The sequence below is a fragment of the Phyllostomus hastatus genome, unplaced genomic scaffold (assembly GCF_019186645.2).
Source record: "Phyllostomus hastatus isolate PE091 unplaced genomic scaffold, TTU_PhHast_1.1 phas_contig_86, whole genome shotgun sequence".
Classification (NCBI taxonomy): domain Eukaryota; kingdom Metazoa; phylum Chordata; class Mammalia; order Chiroptera; family Phyllostomidae; genus Phyllostomus; species Phyllostomus hastatus.
In genome coordinates, this window is record NW_025333977.1 from 11,222,472 (window position 1) to 11,246,140 (window position 23,669).

The 23,669-nt window shown below is 37.0% G+C and overlaps 1 protein-coding gene across 3 annotated transcripts; it reads right to left on the reverse strand.

Moving 5' to 3' along the window:
* Nucleotides 1-1,383: 1,383 nt before the first annotated feature.
* On the reverse strand, nt 1,384-23,072 carry SLC33A1 (solute carrier family 33 member 1). Of its 3 annotated transcripts, XM_045851488.1 has the most exons (7): nt 21,855-23,066; nt 12,215-12,405; nt 6,601-6,785; nt 6,211-6,328; nt 4,732-4,947; nt 3,865-4,061; nt 1,384-2,516 (listed from the first exon to the last, which is right to left on the reverse strand). In XM_045851488.1, the coding sequence occupies exons 1-6, from the start codon at nt 22,627-22,629 to the stop codon at nt 3,894-3,896; spliced, it is 1,653 nt and encodes a 550-aa protein (XP_045707444.1). In that variant the 5' UTR covers nt 22,630-23,066; the 3' UTR covers nt 1,384-2,516; nt 3,865-3,893. The 3 variants fall into 3 exon arrangements, with proteins under 3 accessions (XP_045707444.1, XP_045707443.1, XP_045707445.1); XM_045851487.1 differs by having other exon boundaries at nt 1,384-4,061; XM_045851489.1 differs by lacking the exons at nt 6,211-6,328; nt 12,215-12,405 and having other exon boundaries at nt 1,384-4,061; nt 21,855-23,072.
* Nucleotides 23,073-23,669: the final 597 nt, after the last annotated feature.

The window sequence follows — 23,669 nt, forward strand, 5'->3', positions numbered from 1 at the left end:
GCCTCTTACATGGCCCCCGCTGGGGACCTGGCCCACAACCCAGGCATGTGCCCTGCATGGGAATCAAACTGGAGACTCTTTGGTTCCCAGCCCAGGTTCAATCCACTGAGCTACACCAGCTAGGGCATAATCATAGAATATTCATTTGCTACATGAAACTTTTCTCCTGCAAAATGTCCAGTGCCACCACCCTCCCTTTAAAAACCTCCTTAAAAGCAATCTTTAGAATCCAACTTTCAGATGAAGTTTCTATTCACTTAAGGGAGAGGGCATGAATCCTGTACATTAATTATTCTGCCCAACACAGGACTTGCCTCTACCACTGCAGAAACCTGGGAAGGAATATTAGCTCTCCGTGCCCATTCTACCTTGCTAACAATAGAGAGAGGCCCAATGAAGACTCTAATAGCACTTCTGAGAAGCAGGAAATGAAGACTCTCAACCCCAAACTAAATATGATTACAGTAAAATTTGGCACTGTCAGATCAGGAAGGGATTAAGCTGAAGTCAAAAAGAACACAGTTTTTAATAGGTATTTTCAACCTTCTAACAGAAAATCAAATAATTATGCCTTGCTATCTACCAAAGACATTGGTTTAAAAAAAAAGTCATTGTAGTTACAATCCACTGTATCACCTTCCTTTCTGTAACTAAAATGAATATTAAATATATACATGTAGGAATCAAGTTAGTTGTTTTTAGCAGGTTCTATATCATATAGTTTTACTCATTCTTTCAAGTACGTGAAAAAACATGACCGCCTAAAACACAAAACTAAATCTGATCTTGTGCTATATTAAATAATGATCTCCACCATCTAAGATGTACTTTTTTGGGGTTTCTGTTAACAAGGCAGAAGTTTTTCATAAGAAAAAATAATAGCTAAAATATATCTTCTGTGAGTTAAAATTCACCTTATGTCCCTCTTCTACTAGTATTGTCTTATCTGCTCTAACTCCTTCAAGGTTTAAGTTCAGTGCCACAAACGCATTTTCCAGTTTTCATCATAGATTTTTCTTTTAACATCATTTTCACAATGCTTTCAACATTAGCTTCACAACTATTATCCTAAATTTACATTTACACTTCCTAATGCAGCCCCCATTCAGTAAGGCCAAGGCTTTTACACTTTTCTGGATCACAGTCCACTTAAGATTTTAATGGGAGCTCTTTCCAGAGAAACAAAAAATTACGTATCCAGTTTCGTGAGTAATTCAGGGATTTCAAGTCTCTGCTGACATCTGTTTAACCTAAAATCCCTTGTAATAAAGGGAAGAAATCAAATAATAGGTTTAGATTTCAAAGGTTTAATATAAAGAAAGAAAAACCTATTTTAAGTGTTGAACAAATATTTTATGATCAATCAGGCAAAATTAAAATAAGTACAGAGGAGAGAGTTTTTATTTTTGGTCTTAGCTAATCTTACAAGAACTTTTCAAACTCAGAAGTATACAGGTTGAAACCAATGTGCAAACAGAGGTACTGACAAAAAGAGATATGTTCACATCTGATGTTAGCCAGTAAATACATACATTAAACAAAGGAATTAATGCTCATCCTTGAGGGCAGAGTTTATCAAGACCAATCAGTAAAGAAAAATATTCACAAAAATAGGTACTATTTTCTAATACTATTGATCTACAATAAACAGATCATCAGATTCAGTTAGCTCATTTGTTAAAATGCCATTAGTAATCAAGGTATGCAACACAGTTGCATATAGCTATTAATATAAGTCATTTGGGGCATGCATTATAAGCATGTATGCCAATAACCAAATGACTACAATTTAAAATAATTGTTCATTTCAGGAACAAATGCAATAACTGACCTTTATCGCATGGGTAAAGGCTTAAAATATATTTTAAAACTTCAGTCATTAGCCCTAGCCTGGTAGCTCAGCTGGTTACAGCATCATCCTGATGTGCCAAGGTTGCGGGTTGAATCCCCAGTCAGGGTGCAACAAGAATCAACCAAAGAATACATGAACACATATAATAAGTGGAACAAAAAATGGACATTTCTCTTTCCCCGTACCTTCCTCCCTCTCTAAAATCAGTAAAATAAAAATTAAAAAAAAACAAAACACTTTAAAGTATGTTTGGAAATATGTATAATTCATAGTAACATGAATAAGAAAAAAATAAAAGGTAATTATGGCAATGTGAGCTACCTGGTGCACAAATTAAAAATCAAAATACATTTCACAGGTGAGAGTTAAGTGAATTTTTTCTTTATTCAAGTAAACATGTTGATTATAACACATGATAATGCATAACCTATGGAATGGAGTACTGCAGTCTACTGTCTGACGTAGACTCCTTGTCTCTGGGATGAGCTTCCAGGTGATTCCTCAGGATCCGAGTCAATGCCCAGCTCCGGCTCTGCAACGGGGATGCGCGAGCGCTAGAGGCCGCCGCCGCAGTCTTTCTGGTCTTTCTTCAGATGCCGGCTGCCACTTCCTCCCACCCATTTTATCCTCCGTTACTTATAAAAACCCCACTCTAACATTCGACCTATGTTACAAAATTAACAAAATCAGGAGTTAGTATATATTCTTCCACAAAAAATATTAAGCAAGGCTCTACTCATCTCTCTTTTTCTCTTTTGAAGGATTGGTAATCTTTTAAAAGTCAGAGTAACACACAATACAAAATACACAAAGAACTCTATTACTGGGTGAACATAATTATGTTGGAAATTGCTAAATGTACTGAAAAGCTTAATTTTTCTGGAACAGCAATTCTCTACTGGAGACTATAGTTTACAAACAGAAGACCGTGTTTTAGTAAGTGGAAATACAGTACCTGATTTGATATAAAGTAATTGTGAGATCTTTTCTCACTAGTAAAGTGCTTAATTAAGAACCATTCTTCCACCACAATTTAATTTGTCAAAGGCACAAAATGTCTTTGCTCCTCTCCTTAGATAGAACATTTAAAAAAAATTACAGTATTATTCACTTAAATTTTACTTAATCTGAAAGCTTTACTATTTCTCTCCATAAAAAAAAAAAAAGGACTTGAAGGGAAGCATCCAATTTTTGTCTCCAACACTTGTGCTAAGAACACACACACAACACTACCTTTGACCCGCTAATGAGACTTCTGTGTGCCATGTAGCGCTTGTGGCAAAAAACATGTGCGAGCGTTAGGGTAAAAGTTAACGAGGAATCAAAATATCTTCCCAAAAAGGGTAGACAAGGGAATCAATAAATTAAAGATCATAGCTTTCATTCTATAAAAAATAGTTTGAATAATCTTATAAATCTTTAATGCCTACAAAAGCAGGAATTACATTTAAAATAGACTTTTTAACACAGATTCATGAGTACTACATGGTTGTGGTCAGAAAAACAACTAAAGTGGCATTTCAGTCAGTGGTCTAAATTCTCTTCTCAGGAAATTCCACGAAGAATTTAACAATTTGCAATTCAGAACAAGATTTATCTTTCAACAGGCCACGAGTATCACAGTTAGTATGGGAATATCAAGCTCTTTTCCACTTACTATATTTTATCAAAATTTTAAATATAGCTCAGTGACAGACACCGATAACAATACTCGACTGCACAGGCACCACTTGTGGCTACTGTACTGCTGCTTAAAACACACTTTGGTCAGTCCGTTTGAAAGACAGAAATCAAATAAGAAGGCCAGGCAAGTTGTTTCAGAACCCATTTCCTGACCTTAAGTAAACTGTAAATACATTGACAAGGCAAGGAAAAGTAGAATCATGTACGGAGAGAGGTCTGTTTTTTAACCATTTGGCATTTGTAGTAATAATTTCCTTGTTGAAAACAACATTTTATGTTCTGTACACTGATTATCATAGCTCTCTGAATTAAAACTAAACTATAGTTACCTTTCTCACAATGCCCAATAGTGAATGCATTAATTGCTCCTTTTGCACTTCCACGAAGACGGTCCTTCATCTTGTAACTTTTTAAATTTTGTACCAAGAAAGAACCACCACCCAAATCCAATAAGCACACAAATGATGGATTCCACGTAATAACCATCCAGTGCTGTAACACACGAGCCACCAAGTTTTTTGCAAAGCTGTAAAAATAAAATTTTAATAAATATTCCATAATTTCAAAATGGAAGTATTTAAAAATTTACATATTTATAATTTAAAAGATTAATCGAAATCTATTTTGTTACATGTTAATGTATCTTGATCTCTTGGTACTAACAAGATTAAAAGCAATTTTCAGCACGTACTATAAACAACATTCATTTTCAAGATACAGCTTTTCATATTTGAAATATGAAGAAATACCCAATGAATCTACTCCACAAGTAAGCGAATGTTATCTTCAGGTAATGTATCAACAAACTACTAACCACTTCGCTTTACCTACCATTGTTAAATGAGTAGCCATTTCCCATTTCAGTAGCCACATGAAATTTCCCTTTTGCTGTCATTATGAAACAACTATTAATAATGCATTTATTAAGTACCTACTGTGTAGGACATCGATCCTCAGGTGGAGGGGAGAGACTGCTCCTCCCTTGCTGAGAAGCACTTTCAAGTAAGCTACTCTTACTGATTTGAATGCATTATGACCCTTAGTTATGACGGAAAAGAAAAAAATATGTAGATTTCTATACTAGAAACTATAGGCAGATATGATCTTTAAAATAAATGTAGTACTTCTAGAGGCAAAATGAGGAAATTAATACCTTAATATTCGTTAAATGCTATCTAAAATGACAAAATACTTACCTCAACAGCACCAGGTGTTCGACAGTTCTGGTTTGACGCTCCTACACACTCTTTCACCGTGAGGGGGTCGACGAGCCAGAGGGCTACGGTGGAAGGCCAGTTTCCTCCCAGATTGGACACGGTATTTAAAAGGGTCATATAAGTTCCTCCAATGAGTGGATCACTAACCTTTGCATTAAAAGCCATTATGGAAACATACATGCTATACAAAGTAACCTACAAGGAAAATGTAAAACATCTTTAGTACAATTAGAATTTATAAAGCTATAGTCCGAATTAAGAAAATCAAAATCATAAACCTGAAACTTAATTTTCATGACCCTTATTAAACTCAAGTCAACAAACATTTATTGAGTATTTATTGATTAGACTTTACGCTAGATTGTGGCAACAGAGAGATGACGAAGAGTCTCTCTGTGCCCTTCAAGAATTTATTCCAGGCTGATAAATAGGGAATAAATAATTACGATGAAATGCAGTAAGTCTTATAAACAGAAGTACATACATCGTGCTACTGGGGCCTACATAAATGAGAGATTAATTCTACCATAAAAAGTCAAGGAAGGCTCAAATGAGAAAACAGATGAGGTGGTCTTGAAGATACACATAGGAATAGCCAAAACTTCGTATTTGTACTGCACCTCAATATATCGTGTGTGTGTGTCCATTTATGCGTATATATGTATTATACATGGAAACAATCAAATATTCAAAGAAACATGAAATACAATTATATACATATGTATCTTTTTTCTTCTACAGATATAAGAAAAATAACATTTCAAAATTTATGTGACAAACTGAAAAGAAAAATCTCTTTAAAGGCAAAAACCAAGGATTAACCATCCATTTAGGAGCATGGAAATAAACCATGTCTCCAAAACAGCATTTCTTTGAATACTGTTCCATGGGGTGTTCCAGTATCAAATAAGACTGAGAAACACTACGTTACATAAAATTAAACCAGTCCCTTTCACTGCAGGCCTTCTAAAAGCCTTTAGGATTCAGACTCCTCAAGGGCAGGGATTCCGGCATAATTTACTCTCTGTTATACTTTACTACTTAGAATGTTTTCTGGCATGGAATCAGTGGTCACTTAATATTTGTTGAAGGAGCCCTGGCTGGTGTGGCTCAGTGGATTGAGTACCGGTCTGTGAACCCAAGGGTTGCTGCTTCCATTCCCAGTCAGGGCACATGCATGGGTTGCAGGCCAGATCCCCGGTGGGGGACACATGAGAAGCAACCACACATTGATGTTTCTCTCCCTCTCTATCTCCCTCCTTTCCCTCTCTAAAATTAAATAAATAAAATCTTTTTTAAAAAGTCACAAAGTTTAAAGTATACTGTCAAATAATTTCATTATCAGATCTGTGCTTAAATCTTAAAACTTGCTATCATTATTTTAAGGCAACCATAGAAAAATTGTCTTCTTTATTTTATGAAAAAGTTTACTTCCTGAGGAAACAACAGCAAGCTTACCTGGTGTAACGCATAACTCAGCAGCACTATAGCATAGTAATACACAGGGAACCCCCCCTGATGTTCTACTTTAGGAGTCCACCAAACCAGCAGAGCATACTCTAATCCAAGCAATAATCTACAGGAAAAGAAAAAGGAACACTGAGCTAACTTCCATTTTAGGTTAAAAAACAACTAAAACAGAAGTCTGTGTCTACCACACAAAAAAAGCCCGTATTTAAAAACTACTAGGAAGTTAAAAACAGATAAAAGTGCATATAAATGATATTAAAGATGTTTTTAAAGCCTTTTTTTTTTCATAAATACTCTACACACAGACATTAGTTATACTGATGACTGCTCCTCATTTAACCTTTCTTATTATTTAGGAAGGTTTTATTTTGTTTTTACCTGTAGGGCATAGCTTTGTAAAACACGTTCAGTGGCTGGGGCCCTGCGGTGTATTTGCTGATAATCAGAGGCAGTATGATCTGCAGAGGAACCATCGGAACTGCCAGTAAGGCTAGATGTTCTTTCGGCACTCCCTCTTCCACCAGTTTCAGTCCTGTTACTGCATCTGCTGCTGAAAAGCCGATCTGTAATATAAAAACAAAAATATTTTAAGTTGTGATTTATGAAATATTTTCCTCCAAGCATATGTAAGCTCTTCAAGAACCTCAATCTCGTTACTGACTGATGCAAGTGTGATATTATAACGTCTGGTACAATCAAGTTAAAGAAGGTACACTTTGCCCTATGGAGACTAATAATAATATTCAGTGAAAAATAACTAAAAATTCAGCCCTCCTAGGGACTGTAGATGGCACTAATTACAATTAAATTTCCATTTCAAAAGTTCAATCTCTTATAATAAAGTATCCAAATCCAAACTTGCTGATTTATTTATTTTAAGTTCAAAAGTTTTAAATGACTCCAAATAAATCTGGTTAAAATGAAACATCAGTGTCACAAATACATATCTGACTAACCATAATACAATTTTCAAAAGTCTTCTAATATTTCAAAAGTAATTCTGAGAAAACATTATATCTGAAAGGTTGAATAAAATGAGGGGGAAGAAAAAGTATGGTTAGATTAATTCTTAAAAACAACAACACCTGGCTGGTGTGGCTCAGTGGACTGGGCACTGTCCTGCCAACCAAAGGGATGCCGGCTCAATTCCCAGTCAGGGCACATGCCTGGGTTGCAAGTGAGAGACAACCACACATTGATGTTTCTCTCCCTTTCTTTCTCCCTTCCTCCCCCTCTGTCTAAAAATAAAATAAATATTTTTTTTAAAAAAGGATACTAAGAGTAGTGAGTAAAGATGAAGTGAATTAAGATATTTAGAATCTCAAAGTATCTCTCCCAAAATTAGTTTTTAATTATGTACAAACGGAAAGTGACTTTAAAATAGGTTAACAAAGTAATCAAAGTTAACACCAATTAATGGAATAAAGGGACATGATATGGCTCTTGATGTAATTCCCTGAAGACATTACAATATTACTTCTGTGATATTTCTGATATATTTGTATAACTGAGCCTAAATATAAAGAAACATCAAACAAACATAAATCAGCCCTGGCTGGTGTGGCTCAGTGGATTGAGTGCCAGCCTGAACCAAAGGGTCTCAGGTTTGATTTCCAGTCAGGGCACATGCCTGGGTTGTGGGCCAGGTCCCCAGTTGGGGGTGCAAGAGAGACAACCACACATCGATATCTCTCTCCCTCTTTTTCTCCTTCCCTTCTAAAAAAAAAACATAAACAAAACATTTATATTCCTTAAAAATGTTCAATTCACAAAGGCCAAAGAAAGACTCATGCCACCTAAATGTAATGTGTAATCCTGGACTGAATCCCTAACAAGAAAAGAAAAATAAGGTTATAAAGTCTATTATTGGGACAACAGGTGAAATTTGGATATGAACTATGATTAGATAATAGTATTGTATCAATTTAAAATTTCCTAATTTTTAACCAAGTTGTGGCTTTGTAAGAGAAAGTTGTTCTTAGAAAATACATACTTAAGGTATTTATGGATAAAGGGGCATGATATATACAAATTACTCTCAAATATTTCAGAAGAAATATGTAATAGATTGCAAATTTACAAAACAAAGAAAATGGAACTAAATGTTAACAATTAGAAAACTTTGATAAAGATACATGCGAATTCTTTAAATGATATAGTAGATTTTTAATAAATATGAAACTCCATCAAATAAAAAATTCCTTAAAAAAAGGAATGGTAAATTTTATATACTTCAACCTCTTGGAATGGAGCCATTAAAATAAATTTCACCGTAAAAAAAAATATTGAAGGTCAAAGATACTTCACGTAAGTCCAGAAAATAATTTCACTTATATTCATCCATTGTCTTTGTAAAACTTCTATATATAAACTCACTTCAACATTTACTCTGTCTTAAAACTGGTATAGTAGTAAATATTTGTAGTATACACATCTAACAATAACCTCATATCTAGGATATATAAAAAATAAAAATTCTACAAATGTAAAGAAAAAGGCAACATTGAACATTCAAATGGCCATAACCATATGGAAAAAAAATGCTCAGTTTCTTTAGTAACCAGAGAAATACAAATTATAACCATAACAAGATGCCACTACATATCCACCAAAAAGGCTAAAACTGCAAAGACAAAAAACCTGTTTTCAAGGGTACCAAGAAATTTAAACTCTTACACTGCTGATGGTAGAGAAATTGAAATAACCACTTTGGAAAACTGTTTGGCAGTATATACTAACATAGTATACTTATGACCAAGCAATTACATACCTAGGTATTTACTCATCACAAATGTGCACCTGTGTTCACCAAAAGTAATGTACATGAATATTCACAGAAATGCTATTTGTAATAATCAAAAAGTAGAAAAAAACTAATCTGTGGATAGAGTAAACTGTGGCATATTCAAACAGTGGAATATTATAAGCAATAAAATGAACAAACTTTTGCTATAAATAACAATATAAATTATACAAATATAATGTTGAGTGAAAGAATACAAGAGCTAGCCATCCAAATATATACTGGATATTTCATTTATATAAAACTCAAAAGCAGGGAAAACTAATTTCTGGTACAAAAGTTAGGAGAGATTACTTTTGGTGAGGTTTACTTTAAAAGGGGAACATGAGATTCTGGACTCTGTAATTGAAGCACCTCCTTATTACTGTGTACAGTACAAATTATTATAATCTTTTCAAAAGTAATTTAGCAATTATATTCACTGACCTGCTAACTGCCCATTTAAGAATCTATTTTTAGGATGCCCTGGCTGGTGTGGCTCAATGGATTGAGCACTGGTCTGCAAACCAAAAGGTCGCTGGTTCAATTCCCAGTCAGGGCACATGTCTGGGTTGCAGGCCAGACCCCCAGTTCGGGGTGCATGAGAGGCAACCACATATTGATGTTTCTCTCCCTCTCTTTCTCCTTACCTTCCCCTTGCTCTAAAAATAAGTAAATAAAATGTTAAAAAGAAAAAAAAAGAATCTATTATTAGGAAATATTCGGAACATCAAAGAAAAACTTCTGCAAAAAAAGTCACTAGTGCATTTTTATAATTAAAAAACCTAAGCAAATTAAATATACAACAGAAAAATGATTGAATAAATTATGACAATTTTTATTCACTGTGATAATTATATTGTTATGCAAAAGTTTTTAAATATTATTCAATGATACAGGAATATGGAATCACAATAAAAAGATTAAAATGTAATACAGTATGATACAATTACACTTTTAAAGTATTTATGTGTATATCAATATATAGTATTAATATCAATTTGTTTATAATTAATTCATTACACTTATATATGTAAAGTATACATACACACACATGTGGGTACACACACACACATGTCCGGGAGGAAATGGACTGGAAAATATACCAAAAATGTTACAGAAAATAATCTGTAAATTATGTAATTAGTTAATATTATCATTCTTGAATCTTTCAGCATTACCTTCAGTTGAACTTTAAGTTCTTTAAGTTTAAACTTTCTTAATATTTCCTTAAAATTTAACCCACCCTATCACTAGAGAGGGGGAAACATTCACTATTTGAAAAACATTAAGGGAAAAATTTTTACTTCAGGGTTGTCAAAGATAGTTATGCAGTGTTTATGTATATAAGTTTAAATATTAATAGGAAACTCCTATAACTGATTCTGGGTTTTAGGGATATTAATTCCAACACTAGCACTCTAACAAAGTATACTTACCCCTCTTCTAGCTTCATGTCTTTGAAATGTTTTAGAACTACAGAACTTCTGGCCAAGATGGAGGAGTAGGTAGATAAACTTTGCCTCCTCGCACAACCAAAAGAAGGACAACAAATTTAAAAACAAAAACTAACCAGAACTACCAGGAAATCGAGCTGTACGGAAGTTCAACAACTGAGGAGCCAAAGAAGAAACATCCATCCAGACGGGCAGGAGGGGTGGAGCCAGGGCCAGATTTGGACCAGGAGGAAGAAATAAATATTGCAACCAGAACAGAATGAAGAAACAGGAATTCAAAAAAACGAGGAGAGGCTTAGGAAACTCTGGGACAACTTTAAATGTTCCAACATCCAAATCATAGTGGTGCCAGAAGGAGAAGAGGAAGAGCAAGAAATTGAAAACTTGTTTGAAAACATATGGAGGGAGAACTTCCCTAATTGGCAAAGGAAACAGACTTTCAGGAAGTCCAGGAAGCTCAGAGAGTCCCAAAGAAGTTGGACCCAAGGAAGCACACACCAAGGCACATCATAATTACATTAGCCAAGAGAGAATCTTAAAAGCAGCAAGAGAAACAGAGACAGTTACCTACAAAGGAGTTCCCATAAGACTGTCAGCTGATTTCTCAAAAGAAATTGTGCAGGTAAGAAGGAGCTGGAAAGAAGTATTCAAGGTCATTAAAGGCAAGGACCTACATCCAAGATTGCTCTATCCAGTAAAGCTATCATTTAGAATGGAAGGGTAGATAAAATGCTTCCCAGATAAGGTCAAGTTAAATGAATTCATCATCACCAAGCCCTTATTATATGAAATGTTAAAAGGACTTATCTAAGAAAAAGAAGATTAAAAATATGAATTATAAAATGACAACAAACTCACAATTATCAACACTGAACCTAAAAAACAACAACAACAACAAAAAACACTAAGCAAACAACTAGAACAGGACCAGAATCACAGAATGGGGATCACATGGAGAGTTATCAGTGGGGAGAGGAAGAGGGGAGATGGGGGAAAAAGGTACAGGGGATAAGAAGCATAAATGGTAGGTACAAAATAGACAGGGGGAGGTTAAGAATAATATAGGATATGGAGCAGCCAAAGAACTTATATGTATGACCCATGGACATGAACTAAGGGGTGGGGGATGCTGGTGGGAGGGAGGGTGCAGGGCAGAGGGGAATAAAGGGGAGAAAAAAATGGGACAGCTGTAATAGCATAATCAATAAAACATATTAAAAATAAAATAAAATGTTTTAGAACTATAAAATTAGGACATCTTTATATAGAAACCATAAAAAAATAAAAATCACTAAAATTCCCATTTTTATGTATATTTCCTTCTACATTTAAAAAAATACAACTGATTTTTAAATAAACTTCTAATACTCATACATTTCTATATCTTTGTAAATCACATCCTAAGTAAATAATTTTACTATCTCTAACATTAAATGTATACTCACTGTAACAGTAGAGCTATTGTTCTTTCAAGGCATTCACTTTTACACCAAGCGTTATTATTCATTAAATAAATTTCACATTAATTAAACATACTTGAAATTGGCACAATTCTTTTCAAGATTCCCCAGTTAGCTTTGAAATTATATGATACCATTATACCTTTTAAAGCATATTTAATAAACAAAAATGTTTTTTTATTGTTAAATTCTAATAGTAATGGAAAGAAGCTTATGATATGAAAAGGCAACAGAAGTATTTCATGATAATGGTAATTATAACAGAATGGTAAACAGCTTTATAAATCTCTTACCTTTGCAGTCAGAATCAGAAGGCAAAATGTTAGAACCGCTGGCATTTTTATAATTGCAAAAAGCAGCTTGTAAGTATCTGTGATCCCTTGGGTTTCTTCTTTTCCTACTGATACCTCTTTGTTTTCTTTTTTCAGAATGGCAACTAAAGTTGTTGTTATCAAAAATACACTTCCCCAGAAAAAAAGGAAATCTGAAATTTAAAATGTTAACATCGATAATTAACTTTTGAAATGACATAACTTCATTGATAGTATATAATTCTGTATACAACTTTTCTTCAATTAAAATCTGTTACAAAAAATTTAGCACAATGTGCCTATCACGTTCAAGGTGCCGTAAGTACCAGACGCTGCATATGAGCGAGGCAGACCTGGCTCTGTTAACATACGTTACACAGACCAAAATTAGACAGGGATACTTAACGAGGAAAAACAACAGGGTTACAGACGCTTAGTGGGTTGGATGACAATGAAAGTCTACCTGTCATTATTGAAGAAACGTGCTTGGGGTTTGGAGAGGTGATTTTCACATCCCATACGACCAACCCATCAGTCACACTTCCTAAGCGCCTAAGCCATTTCAGTTCTTTATTAAATTATGACAACTCAGACAATAAACAGATGATCATTTAGATTTTCTAGCTCATATTTTTAAACTTTCTAATGTTTTAAAACTGTTTAAGAATAGCTTTCTGTTTCCAATACTGAGGTATGGAAACAGTTTTTTCAAACTTGCAGTTGCACAATGGGGACACGTGAAAATCACTGGGTTGTCAGTGAAAGATAGCTGGGCCGTTAGCCATTGCTTTGAACAAATAAAGCAGAGAGGGTGAATGACGTTCTGAAAGATTCTCTGTAGTTGCTCAAAATAATAGTGATCATAAAAGCACCATTTACTGGATATATATCATGTGCCATAAGTGTGCTATGCATTTTACATACATAAAATGTCTCCCTTATTACAACAACCCGAGATTCATTTATTACTAGTCCCAATTTACAGATAAAGAAACAGACTTAGAGACGTGATGCCTGAAGTTAGTTCTGAGTCGGTGATAAAATTTTGATTTGATGCCTTATATAATAAATTTCAAAACTGGTATCTCCTTAATCACCTTGAGAAGCGCATCTCAGTTCTTCACTATAAAACTTATTGGATAACCCAGGCCAGTTTCACCTTCTGTAAAATACGAGGCCTTGGCTAGAAAATCCCAGATGCTTTCTAGCTCTAACATTCTAGATTTGTACTGATTTTATATGTCTACTTCTTATTTTATTGCTCACAGAGCACAACAAACTGTTCATGGAACCCAGTTGCCTCTTCTCAGAAACAAGCAGAGCATTCTTCAGTCGGGGCCTTCCTTTGTATCTGGCCTCACTCTGCTGCTGCGCTGGCTGACGGTGATCACTGCCAACTGACCCTCACTTATGACGGAGACAACAGCATTGTATGTTTAGACCCATTTTTCACCTTAGTATTTGAATGTGCCTTTTTTATATGTCATCTGATTTCGTTTTCTCACACGCAAATACATGAGAAAGGCAAAGCAGGCATTATTACTATGCAGAGACATGAGGAAAAGAAGCCCAGAATACTTAAATCTTTGCTGAATGTAAAATTATTGAGGCAGAACTTGAAACTAAATCTGAATTGGGATTTTATCATCTTTCACACTACCTGCATAATTTTTTAAATTAATGTTGAAACAAAAATTTTTAAGAATTTACTTGAATTCTTGTTTAATCTCCACAGGCTAACCAAAAACAAGACTCTGTTACGCAAGTGATGCAAATTAAAGAAGCTAAAATGATTCAAGCATAAATGGATATTTGTATTCTGAGGTAGTTCTCCTACATGGGAAAGTTATACTTCACGTTACGTACCAGAAGACAGAAAACATTCTTAAACACAAAGGTATCCATTTTAAAACACAGTAATATATACAAGTTATGATTAAAGTTCATCAAAATAACATCACAACAATTTCTACTTTATGTTAATAGGATGTTCTGAAGTCAAATTCAAAAGGAATGAACAAAAATTTAAGATTATTCCTTAAATAAGGCTAATGTTCATTATTTTTGCATCCTCAAAAGTCATCTGTGAAATGTGACAAATAATGGCCTGCTTACAGAATTTCATCTATAATACTATTCTCATTCAGAAAGTTTTTGCTCCTTACTTGGCTTAAATTAACTATTTAAGAAACCCCACAAAACGATATTATCACTGTCACCAGAAATTTCAATTAATGGTCTCTATGTAAATGTTAAGTGAAAATTAAAAGTTTTTCAGTTATATATTACTTTAAGAGTTCCAGTTCTCTAAGCAATGTTTTTTTAAAAAAACTTGCTTAGTATAGTCTCCCAATTTTAATGAAAAAAAGAAAAAAACTCTTCATCTAAAACTTAAACTCCTTGATATCAATAGCACAAAATAGAGGGTAAGAACAGGTTAAACAGGTTTTAGTTTCATTTGCAGACAGGATTATGTGTAATTTCTTTGTGCTTTGAGGATAAAACAGTGCACATGAAAGAAGGAAATAGTAACAATGCATCATTCAGAGCCCTAATTTGAAGGCTTTCCATAGCTCACATGAACAGAATGAAGCTAACAGCTCTGAAAGAGAGGCTTTGCCACTGCCAGAAAACATACTGACATAATTTATGAACATAATTACCATAAATACTGACCACTGGACTATTGGCTATTGTTTATCAACATTCCTTTGATGCTTAAACATGCATAGCCTGATATACTAACCACTATAAAGCTATTATCAAAAATGATCTCAATATTTCATTATTAATATTTTGGTTCATTTTGATTTATGTATCTACAAAAGCATTGTGATGTTATACTATATAATGTATTCTATGATATGATCAAGATGTCAAAGCTGCCCTGGCTGGTGTAGCTCAGTGGACTGAGTGCAGGCCTGTGAACAAAAAAATCAAGGTTCGATTCCCAGTCAGGGCACATGCCTGGGTTGCAGGCCAGTTCCCAGGAGGGGACACAAGAGAGGCAACCATTCATTGATATTTCTCGCCCTCTCTCCTTCCCTTCCCCTCTAAAGATAAATAAATAAAATATTTTTTAAAAAAGATGTCAAAGCTGATGTTTAAGTCTCATAAATATGATTTTTGAGCAAAGTCCTATAATACAAACTAAATATTCTGAAGTGGCTACTAGATCTTACCTAGAGCTCTCATGAATGCAAAAATAGGATATAATAGCTAGCACCTGCGTGCTTAATATTCAAGGCAAAACACAGGACAGAGCAATCAAATAAAAATAATGGTCACATCAAAAAAGAAACGGGGGAAATAAAAAAAGGAAAAACAACGATCACATCAAATGCTGGCAACGATGCAGAGAAGACGAATCGATCATTCATACACTGCTGGTAGGGAGATAAAATGGTAGGACCACCTGGAAAAAATTTTGGGAGTTCCTTTCAGAACTAAAAATGGACTTAGCATAAACTAACATTTGCATTCTTGGGCATTCATCTCAGACAAAAGAAGACTTATTTTCATGTAAGCAATAGCCAAAAACTGAAAACTACCCTAATCTCCTTCAACGAATGAGTGTCAAAATAAACTGTGATATGTCTAACAAATGAATACTCCTCAGCGATAAAAAGAAATAAATCATTACTACATGCAACAGCCTGGATGAACCTTAAAGAAATTAAGCCGAATGGAAAGGATCAATCTCCAGGGGATACACAGTGCATGATTTCATTTAGGTAACATTTCTGAAATAACAATTCTGGAGATGGAAAACAAATTAGTGGTTGCTAGGGTTAGGGATGGAGAGGAAGAAAGGGGTAAGGCTGTAAAAGTCAGCACAAAGGAGTCTTGCGGCGATGGTACAGCAGAGCGCTTTGATTGTTGTGGTGGTGGTTAGTCCAGGCTGCGCATGTGATGGAAGTGCATACACCACACACGGGCACACACACGAAGGAGTGTGTGTATAATTGGAGAAATCTGAATAAGCTCTATTGATTCTGTCAATTTTTTGGTTTTGATATTGTACTGTAGTTGCCTAGGATGCTTAAGGGAGGAGGCTGGGGGAAGGGTGCATGGGACTTCATTAAGCATTTCTTTGCAACCTCCTGTAATCCATAATTATTTTCAAATAAAAAGCTTTTAAAAAATGAACGACAAATTTAAGAATGCAAAAGTTCTAGACTGTGCTGAAAACAAGATATGTAGGTCTTAAATAAAAGACAATATAAAGAATCAAAAAAGAAGTCTTTACAGGCTAATTCAACTGGCCTCTAAATAAATTTCAATAAAATTGGAAGTGAAATTCAGAATAAGATTGATGCCAAATAAAATCTAATAATTTCTTGGTTTGTTATGTATTTTATAAACTGACTTTTCCACACAAAAACAATCCACAGTTCTTTACTTGACAAAGAAAGCACATAGCACCATTTCTCCTTCCTTCCTTTTTTTTTTTCTTAAGTGGCTTTAAGACTTTCCTTCTGTGATGTGAGCTCCAGTTTTTTAAGATTGTATTTATTTTTAGAGAAAGGGGAAGGGAGGGAGAAAAAAAAGGGAGCGAAACATCAATGTGTGGTTGCCTCTTGCGCATGCCACATACTGGGAACCCAGTCACAACCCAAGCATGTGTCCTGACTGGGAATTGAACCGGCAACCCCCTGGTTCACAAGCTGGTACTCAATCCACTGAGCCACACCAACCAGAGCTTGGCTCCAGTTTTTAATAACTGATATCCAATCCTTCTTGAATATAATAGCCACGGTATTTTTCCACTTATCTCACTTTACTACTAAGTCCACAACATTTGAAAATAAGTCCAAATTTGCTCCATTTGTCTACACTGAGAGGTAAGATCCACCAGATTTACAGACTTGTTTCATTCAAGGCAAAAAGGAAGCTAAACTCAAGGATTATATCATCCTTACCCAGTGATTAGCTTTTAAGGTAATGGATTTTTTTTTTTAAACCTCACCTGAGGATATGTTTGATTTTTAGAGAGGAAGGGAGACAGAGAGAGCGAGACAGAGTGATGTGAGAGTAACACAGCAACCAGTTGCCTCCTGTATGCTCCCTGACCAGGGATCGAACCCACAACAGAGGTATGTGCCCTGACCAAGGATGGAGCCCACAACCTTTTGGTGTATGGGAAGATGCTCCAACCAACTGAGCCACCTGGCCATAGCAGTTAATGGATTAAAAAAAATTTTTTTTGTATAAATCTTACTTTTTAAATTATTATACAGAGATTAGCTTTAAAGGTAATGGACTCATTTTTTGCGGGGGGGGGGGGGTGTGGTGTATAATATTCATCCAGAGATTAGCTTTTAAGGTAATGAATTAGCTCTTTTAATACAACTCTTACTTTATTATTATACAGTAAAACTAAATGTTTAATGTATAGTTCTATGAATTTTAACACGTATCATTTTCAAATCACAACCAAAACTGAGGTTCAGAACACTTCCATCACTCCCCAAAACTCCCTCCAGCTATCCATCATCTTCTCACCCACAACCCCTAGCAACTACCAATCTGTTCTCCATCTCTCTAGTTTTACCTTTTGAGAATGTAAGAGGAGCTTTAAACTTAACCGGCCTATCTAGAAATGTGTCATTTAGTTCTACCCAATTCTGAATAGCATTACTAGTCACATAAAAGATATTAATGAGTACTGCTTCAAAAAGCAAGACAAAGAAATGTGCCACCAAGTAAGACTTGGTCCTGCTCTCTTCCTAGTTCAAAGCATGAATGTCCTATGAATACATACTGTTGTCACTATTATCATCACTAGGTTGATTAGCTCCACACTTAGAGCATCCATTTTTCCAAAGCAACAGTTCCTTTTTCTCTGATTCCTAATGTGTATCCCTGTCTGTAAACAAATTGATTCATAAACTGTTAGTATGTTTAGCTCTCTTCTCTGATATCTAACCTGCTCCCTGTCCCCAAACCCAAATTTCCTGTCTCCAGTCCCAATCACTTCTTCTATTCATTGCTGCTACCACTGCTTGCAGAGAAGTTGGCCTCAACTACCAGCTAGATCTGGCCAAGAGACATTTTACATGAATCTAATTAGTGCTTTTAAAATTAGGGGGCAAAAGCCCAAGCTGATGTGGTTCAGTTGGTTGGAGGCTATCCCTTATAACAAAAGGTTGGAGGTTTGATTGCTGGTCAGGGCACATACCTAGGTGGTGGGTTTGATTCCTGGTCAGGGAGTGTATGGGAGGCAATCAATCGATGCTGCTCTCTTCCTCCCCTCAACCCCCCAACTTGCTTTCTCTCTTGCTAAAATCAATCAACACTGTTTTAATTAGGAAAAAACTTTTCAGCTTCTCTTGAATATTCATGAAATCTAGCAATCCTAGGCCCCTACTGCCACATTGAAGCCCCCTGTCATTAGATGGGCATGGGTTTTCCAGGTCATCACTGTCCCCTCCAATCCCTGCAGTCTTGTACCAACCCACTCATTTACATTATCCATTCACCCCCTCCATCATTTTGGTTTACAAACCTCACTACAGACTCTAAATTCACTAGGAGCGGAAAATTCTCAGGTCTTACTCATCAAACTATAACTCTATCACATGGCTAGTATGAAACAAACACTCACTACTGAGTAAATGAATTAACATGCATCACTTAAAATAAACAAAAAACCTTTTTGATCTGTCACTTCTGGTCATTGGACCGTCCAGGAGTCGGATAATGTTTTTTTAGACATCAGCTGTCCTAGTGCTACTTTTCTCTCATAGAAAAGCCCAATGAGCACATATTATATTATATTTTATTATGTTACATTATACATGTATTATATTTAAGGAGTCAGGAAATCTAAACTGTAGGTATACATCTATCTCTAGCCACTTGGCTGCAGTTTCTTCATCGACATGAATGAAGAAGTTGAAATACATGATTCTTTTAAGTCATAAAACTTTATGTTTTCATGTTTTTTTTTTTAGTTACTTTAATCAGTTCCTACAGCTAAACAAGTCATGCCTTTTTGCGATTAAAGATCCTTGAAAACCAAATGTGGCAGGACAGAAAAAGCCCACTTGTGAGTTTAGTGCTGTCCTGGACCCTTGACGGTACCAAAACCAGTCTCAGCATAATCAAGATTTGTTTCTAGGGGATTTTATTTGCACCCTATCCTTCTTGTTCTATATTTACTATTTAGATCACTGCTTTCTAGATGGCAAAACCTGTTCTTTCTCAATATATTCACTTCCATGTATTTGTAATGCCCAAAGTATTAATCACAGAACATATTTTAGAATTCTACAAAAAAAATAAGGCCTGCGTTTAATTTCCTGATTTTCTAAAGCATCTGCCTCAGTGTTTGGCTCTTCTTTTATTACCTAACAATTTTATTTCCTTCATGATTATTTCCATGTTCTTTAAATTCCTCAAAACCACTGGTTTTTCTCAATTACTGTATAGTAAGTTCCAGAAAGTACAAGGCTATGAATGTGTTATGTGCAGTCATAAAGAGACAAATGAAAATTCAGAAACTCTTCAACTCTTAACTTACTAAAATGTTTAAACCAAAAACAGCAGTCCACTACAGATATAAAAAATCAAATTAAACAGTAAGCTACTTTTGCAATTTCCAGGAGAACAAAGTTCCAATTCCACAGTTGAACAGCTATTCAAAATAACAAATCAGTGTGCATAAAACTCCAATGGCACAAAATCTTCCTATTGGGGAACAGCTATGGCTAAGAAAAGATATAATTAGAATGGCTCCTGAATGTCATTCTCTGGAATGATGTTTTATCAATCACTCTTACACTTAACAGAGAGTTCATTACCTTGTTAGTAATATAGTTTCCACAGCCTTTTAAATCTTAATTTCTCTACTGAGACTTCTTATGTTAAGTAACATTATCACCTCATTAGCCTTTCCTACTGGCATGCACAGTCTAGTACACAATGAAAAGCAGGACAGATACAAAGCAACAAGGTGCCAATTTGATGCAGTCACAAATTATTTTTAGGCAGAGATTTATCCATAGAGCAGGAGAAGGAGCCCAGAGAATTCAGACAAATCTATATAGTGCAAAACAATGAGCTCTCAGTCATTTTTGGCCCCAAACCAACTAATGAAAAGTATAATTATCATTTTATCAGTAGTAGTGGCTTCATTAGCGGTTTAAGGTAGAAAGGGGATCCCTTACGGGGTGTAGAGGTTTCTAAGATTTCAGGGGATGAGTACTTCAGTTGTGAATCCCTCCCTCCTTGCCACTCCCCAAATACTGTAACTCTTACACTTCCCTTGCCACACAACTACCCCTGATTTACCTTGCTGGGAATTCCCAATCTAGTACTGGGAAGATGAGAGAAAATTTAGCTATTTAAATTCATCATCACTACCAGAATGAAGAATTATACTATATTCCTGACGTTGGGTAGTACTAATAGTGAGCATTTCACTTCTGTTTCCTAGTTGCTAGGAAAGTTAAAAAAAAAAAAATCCTCATAAAACCTTATAGAGGCATGTATTTTACTCATGCAGAAGAAGGGGAAATTTTGTAGAACTTACACCCAACTTCTTACTAGATAAACTTCAAACTCTTTCTCATAGCATTTAAAAGAGATCTTACTGATTGGTCTCTACCTTTCTTTCAGCACTATTTCCCGAACCGAGCCCCCACAGATACTGCTTCAGGCACTTTGAACATCACAGGCACTGTCCTATACTTTTTTGTACTTGGCTTCTTCAGAGCATGTTCACCTGGTGTGCATTCTGGAATTTCACTTACCCACTTCACGGTATGTTACCACTCAACAGGGTCAAACATCTGCAGTGGAAAAGCCTGACTCCCACAAGCAGTCAATCACCAGTAACTCTGAGCTCCCCTAAAATGGGCATCTCTCCAGTTCCCTGCGGTTTGGGCTCTGCTTTCTAGCAGGTACTTAGAACTCTGTCGCTTAGCCAAATAACTAATGTTGGAATAAATTAACCCTGTTCCTTTCACAAGAGGTCTAAATGAAGTCTCTTGATATAAGAACAGGGGCTAGAAATGGAACAGAAATCTCAATCCAGTGGAAAGAAAAAAGGAAAATGTGAAACACAGGTGTCAACCTGGATCCGTGTCTTCACATTAGCCAGACTTTTAAAAAATGTTACTGGCCAGTGTGGTTCAGTTTGTTGGAGCCTGCTCCGGTGAACGGAAGGATCAAGAGTTCAATTCCCCGTTGGGGCACGTGCCTAGGTTGTGGGTTTGGTCCTCAGTGGAGTTCTTCCCTGGTCGGGGTGCTTACGAAAGGCAACAGATCCATGTTTCTCTCCCTCTTTCCCTCCCTTCTCTCTCTCTAAAATCAATAAGCATGTCCTTGGGTGAAAACATTAAAAAAAGCGCATCTGTATATTAGGCAACAGATCCTCGACTGAGTTTTCTTTGCCATTCCATAGGTTGCCTCTCCCTGCTTATTGCACAGTACTGATCACTTATGATTACTCCAATTAAGCCATTCTCATTTTAGTGGAAGAGAAAACTTACCTTGTGTCACCACCCATAAAATGATTTCCAGTAAATGAAATAATGAACTTCCCTCCAACGTCACACACTTTCAAAAAGATTCATAAACGTAAAATAAACCAAACAGCATAGTTTAAATACACTACCTGAAAGCGTAACGATGCCCCTGGGTTGAGGCTGAAACCGCAGATACTTGTTACAGAAGTCAGCAGATTCAAGGGCCAAAAACAAAACATTGCCCAAAAAGTAGCCCGCTGTTTGGCCCACTGAATTGCAAGTAGAAGCATAACCCACGTTCTCCCGGGATAACATAGTTAATGCCCAACCATCCACAGCGATATCCTGAGTGGCGGCCAGGAATTCAAACAAAAAAAATGTCACTGTGAGAGCAACCACATCGGGGGTTCTGCCATCGGTATTCCCGAGCAAACGGTCCACCTGAGTGGATAGATATATCATGAAGACTCCCAGTGTATACTGTGTAGGGACAAGCCAAGATTTGCGACGACCAAAGTTCCTAAAGTAAACCGCATCAACCAATGGGGCCCAGAGCAATTTGAGACTGAAGGGCCAAAAGACAAAACTGAAGAAAGCTTGATCTGTATAGCTAACATTTTTGCTCTGCAAAATGAGTGGTATGCTTCCCGCCAGGCCCAGAGGAATGCCCTGAAGTACGTAAAGAAAAAGCAACAGGAAAATGCTGCTTAATTCGGCCTGGCAACTCCTTGGTGGTTTTGGGAAATCACCGGTGCCGACCTCCGAAAGAAAAGCTTCTTTGTCCCCTTCTCCGCCCACCCACTCCACTTGAGTGTCATCCCAGCTGCCCGGCGGCAGAGGGCCGCTCTTCATATCCAGGGAGGGGTTGAAAGACCCTGGCCGTCGTTGCCGACTGTTGTCCTTGTGGGAGATGGTGGGTGACATTTTAGACACGATGAAAAGCCCTGTCTGAGGGGGGTCTGGGCTGAGCGTCTTGGATCCGTCTAGTCCGAGGTCCAAGGCTGCCGCTCTGGACCAGGGTCTCGATAGTTGACAGAGGAAGGCAGAGCGAGAGTGACAAGGGCCCTTCTTACTGCGGCTCGGAGAGCGGAAGCCGGGAGCTAGTCTCCAGGCTGGAGACCCAGGCGATGGCTAGGTAAGCGCCCCCTGGAGCGGCGTCAAGGAGGCTGAAGGAGCCCCCCGGGCAGCCGCGCCGGGCTCGGAGCTGGAAGAGGGGCCGTGGTGCTACGATGGAAACCGGCACTAACTGCAGCAAGACCGGACCGTTCGCGCCACTACCAATGCGACACACAGCACTTTCTCCACGGGACTCCAGCTACACCAAATAACTTCCTGCCCCGCGCTTCAGGAAGTGGTCCTAGTCTCAAAGAAGTCCCATCTCCGCCTTCAGAGCAAGCCAATCAGGACATGCTCCCGGGGCCCGGCTGGGAAACAGGGCTTGGTAGGAACGCGCAATTCTGGCGGCCGGGACCTCCTGGGAGGGTTAACGCGGTGGCACAGTGCAGCGGGGGCGGGGCTCCAGAAGCACTGAGGCTCTGTGAGCGCATGCGGCCGTCTGGAAAGCGTGGGCCTAGGTCACTGGGCCGTTGCTGCCACGTGAGGGCGAGCTGAGCCAAACGGGTGTCCGCGGCCAGTGCTAAATCTTTGCAACTTGTGAAGCTCCAGTAGCTAAGCGAGGGCTGGGCGTTAGGCTGAGGAAGGGCAATGCCCAAACTGCAGGTTGGGGTTTCGTGCGATGCCGTTAATTTCGTGGGCCGACTAGAACCCGGGAGAAAATGGTTTTAAGTTTAAGAAGTTTCTTAATCAGCAGGCAAGGGTGCTTTGTGCCCCCCCCCCCCCCCCCGCCAAAGGGTAGAAAAAAGGCCTGGCTAGAACTTGAAGAGATGCGTTATAGATCCTGTTTATAGAATGAATGAAACTGCTCAAGAGGTGTTAGGTTTCTCTGTTTTCCGCTTTTCCAAAAT

What these genes read in the sequence shown, in the direction of transcription:
- SLC33A1 (XM_045851488.1), bottom strand. Translation starts at nt 22,629, where the DNA reads ATGTCACCCACCATCTCCCACAAGGACAACAGTCGGCAACGACGGCCA. An exon ending in TTCTGATTCTGACTGCAAAG is followed by an intron (nt 6,786 to 12,214) that starts GTAAGAGATTTA and finishes TTTATATTACAG; the next exon opens with ATCGGCTTTTCAGCAGCAGA. An exon ending in TACAAAGCTATGCCCTACAG is followed by an intron (nt 6,329 to 6,600) that starts GTAAAAACAAAA and finishes CTTTTCCTGTAG; the next exon opens with ATTATTGCTTGGATTAGAGT.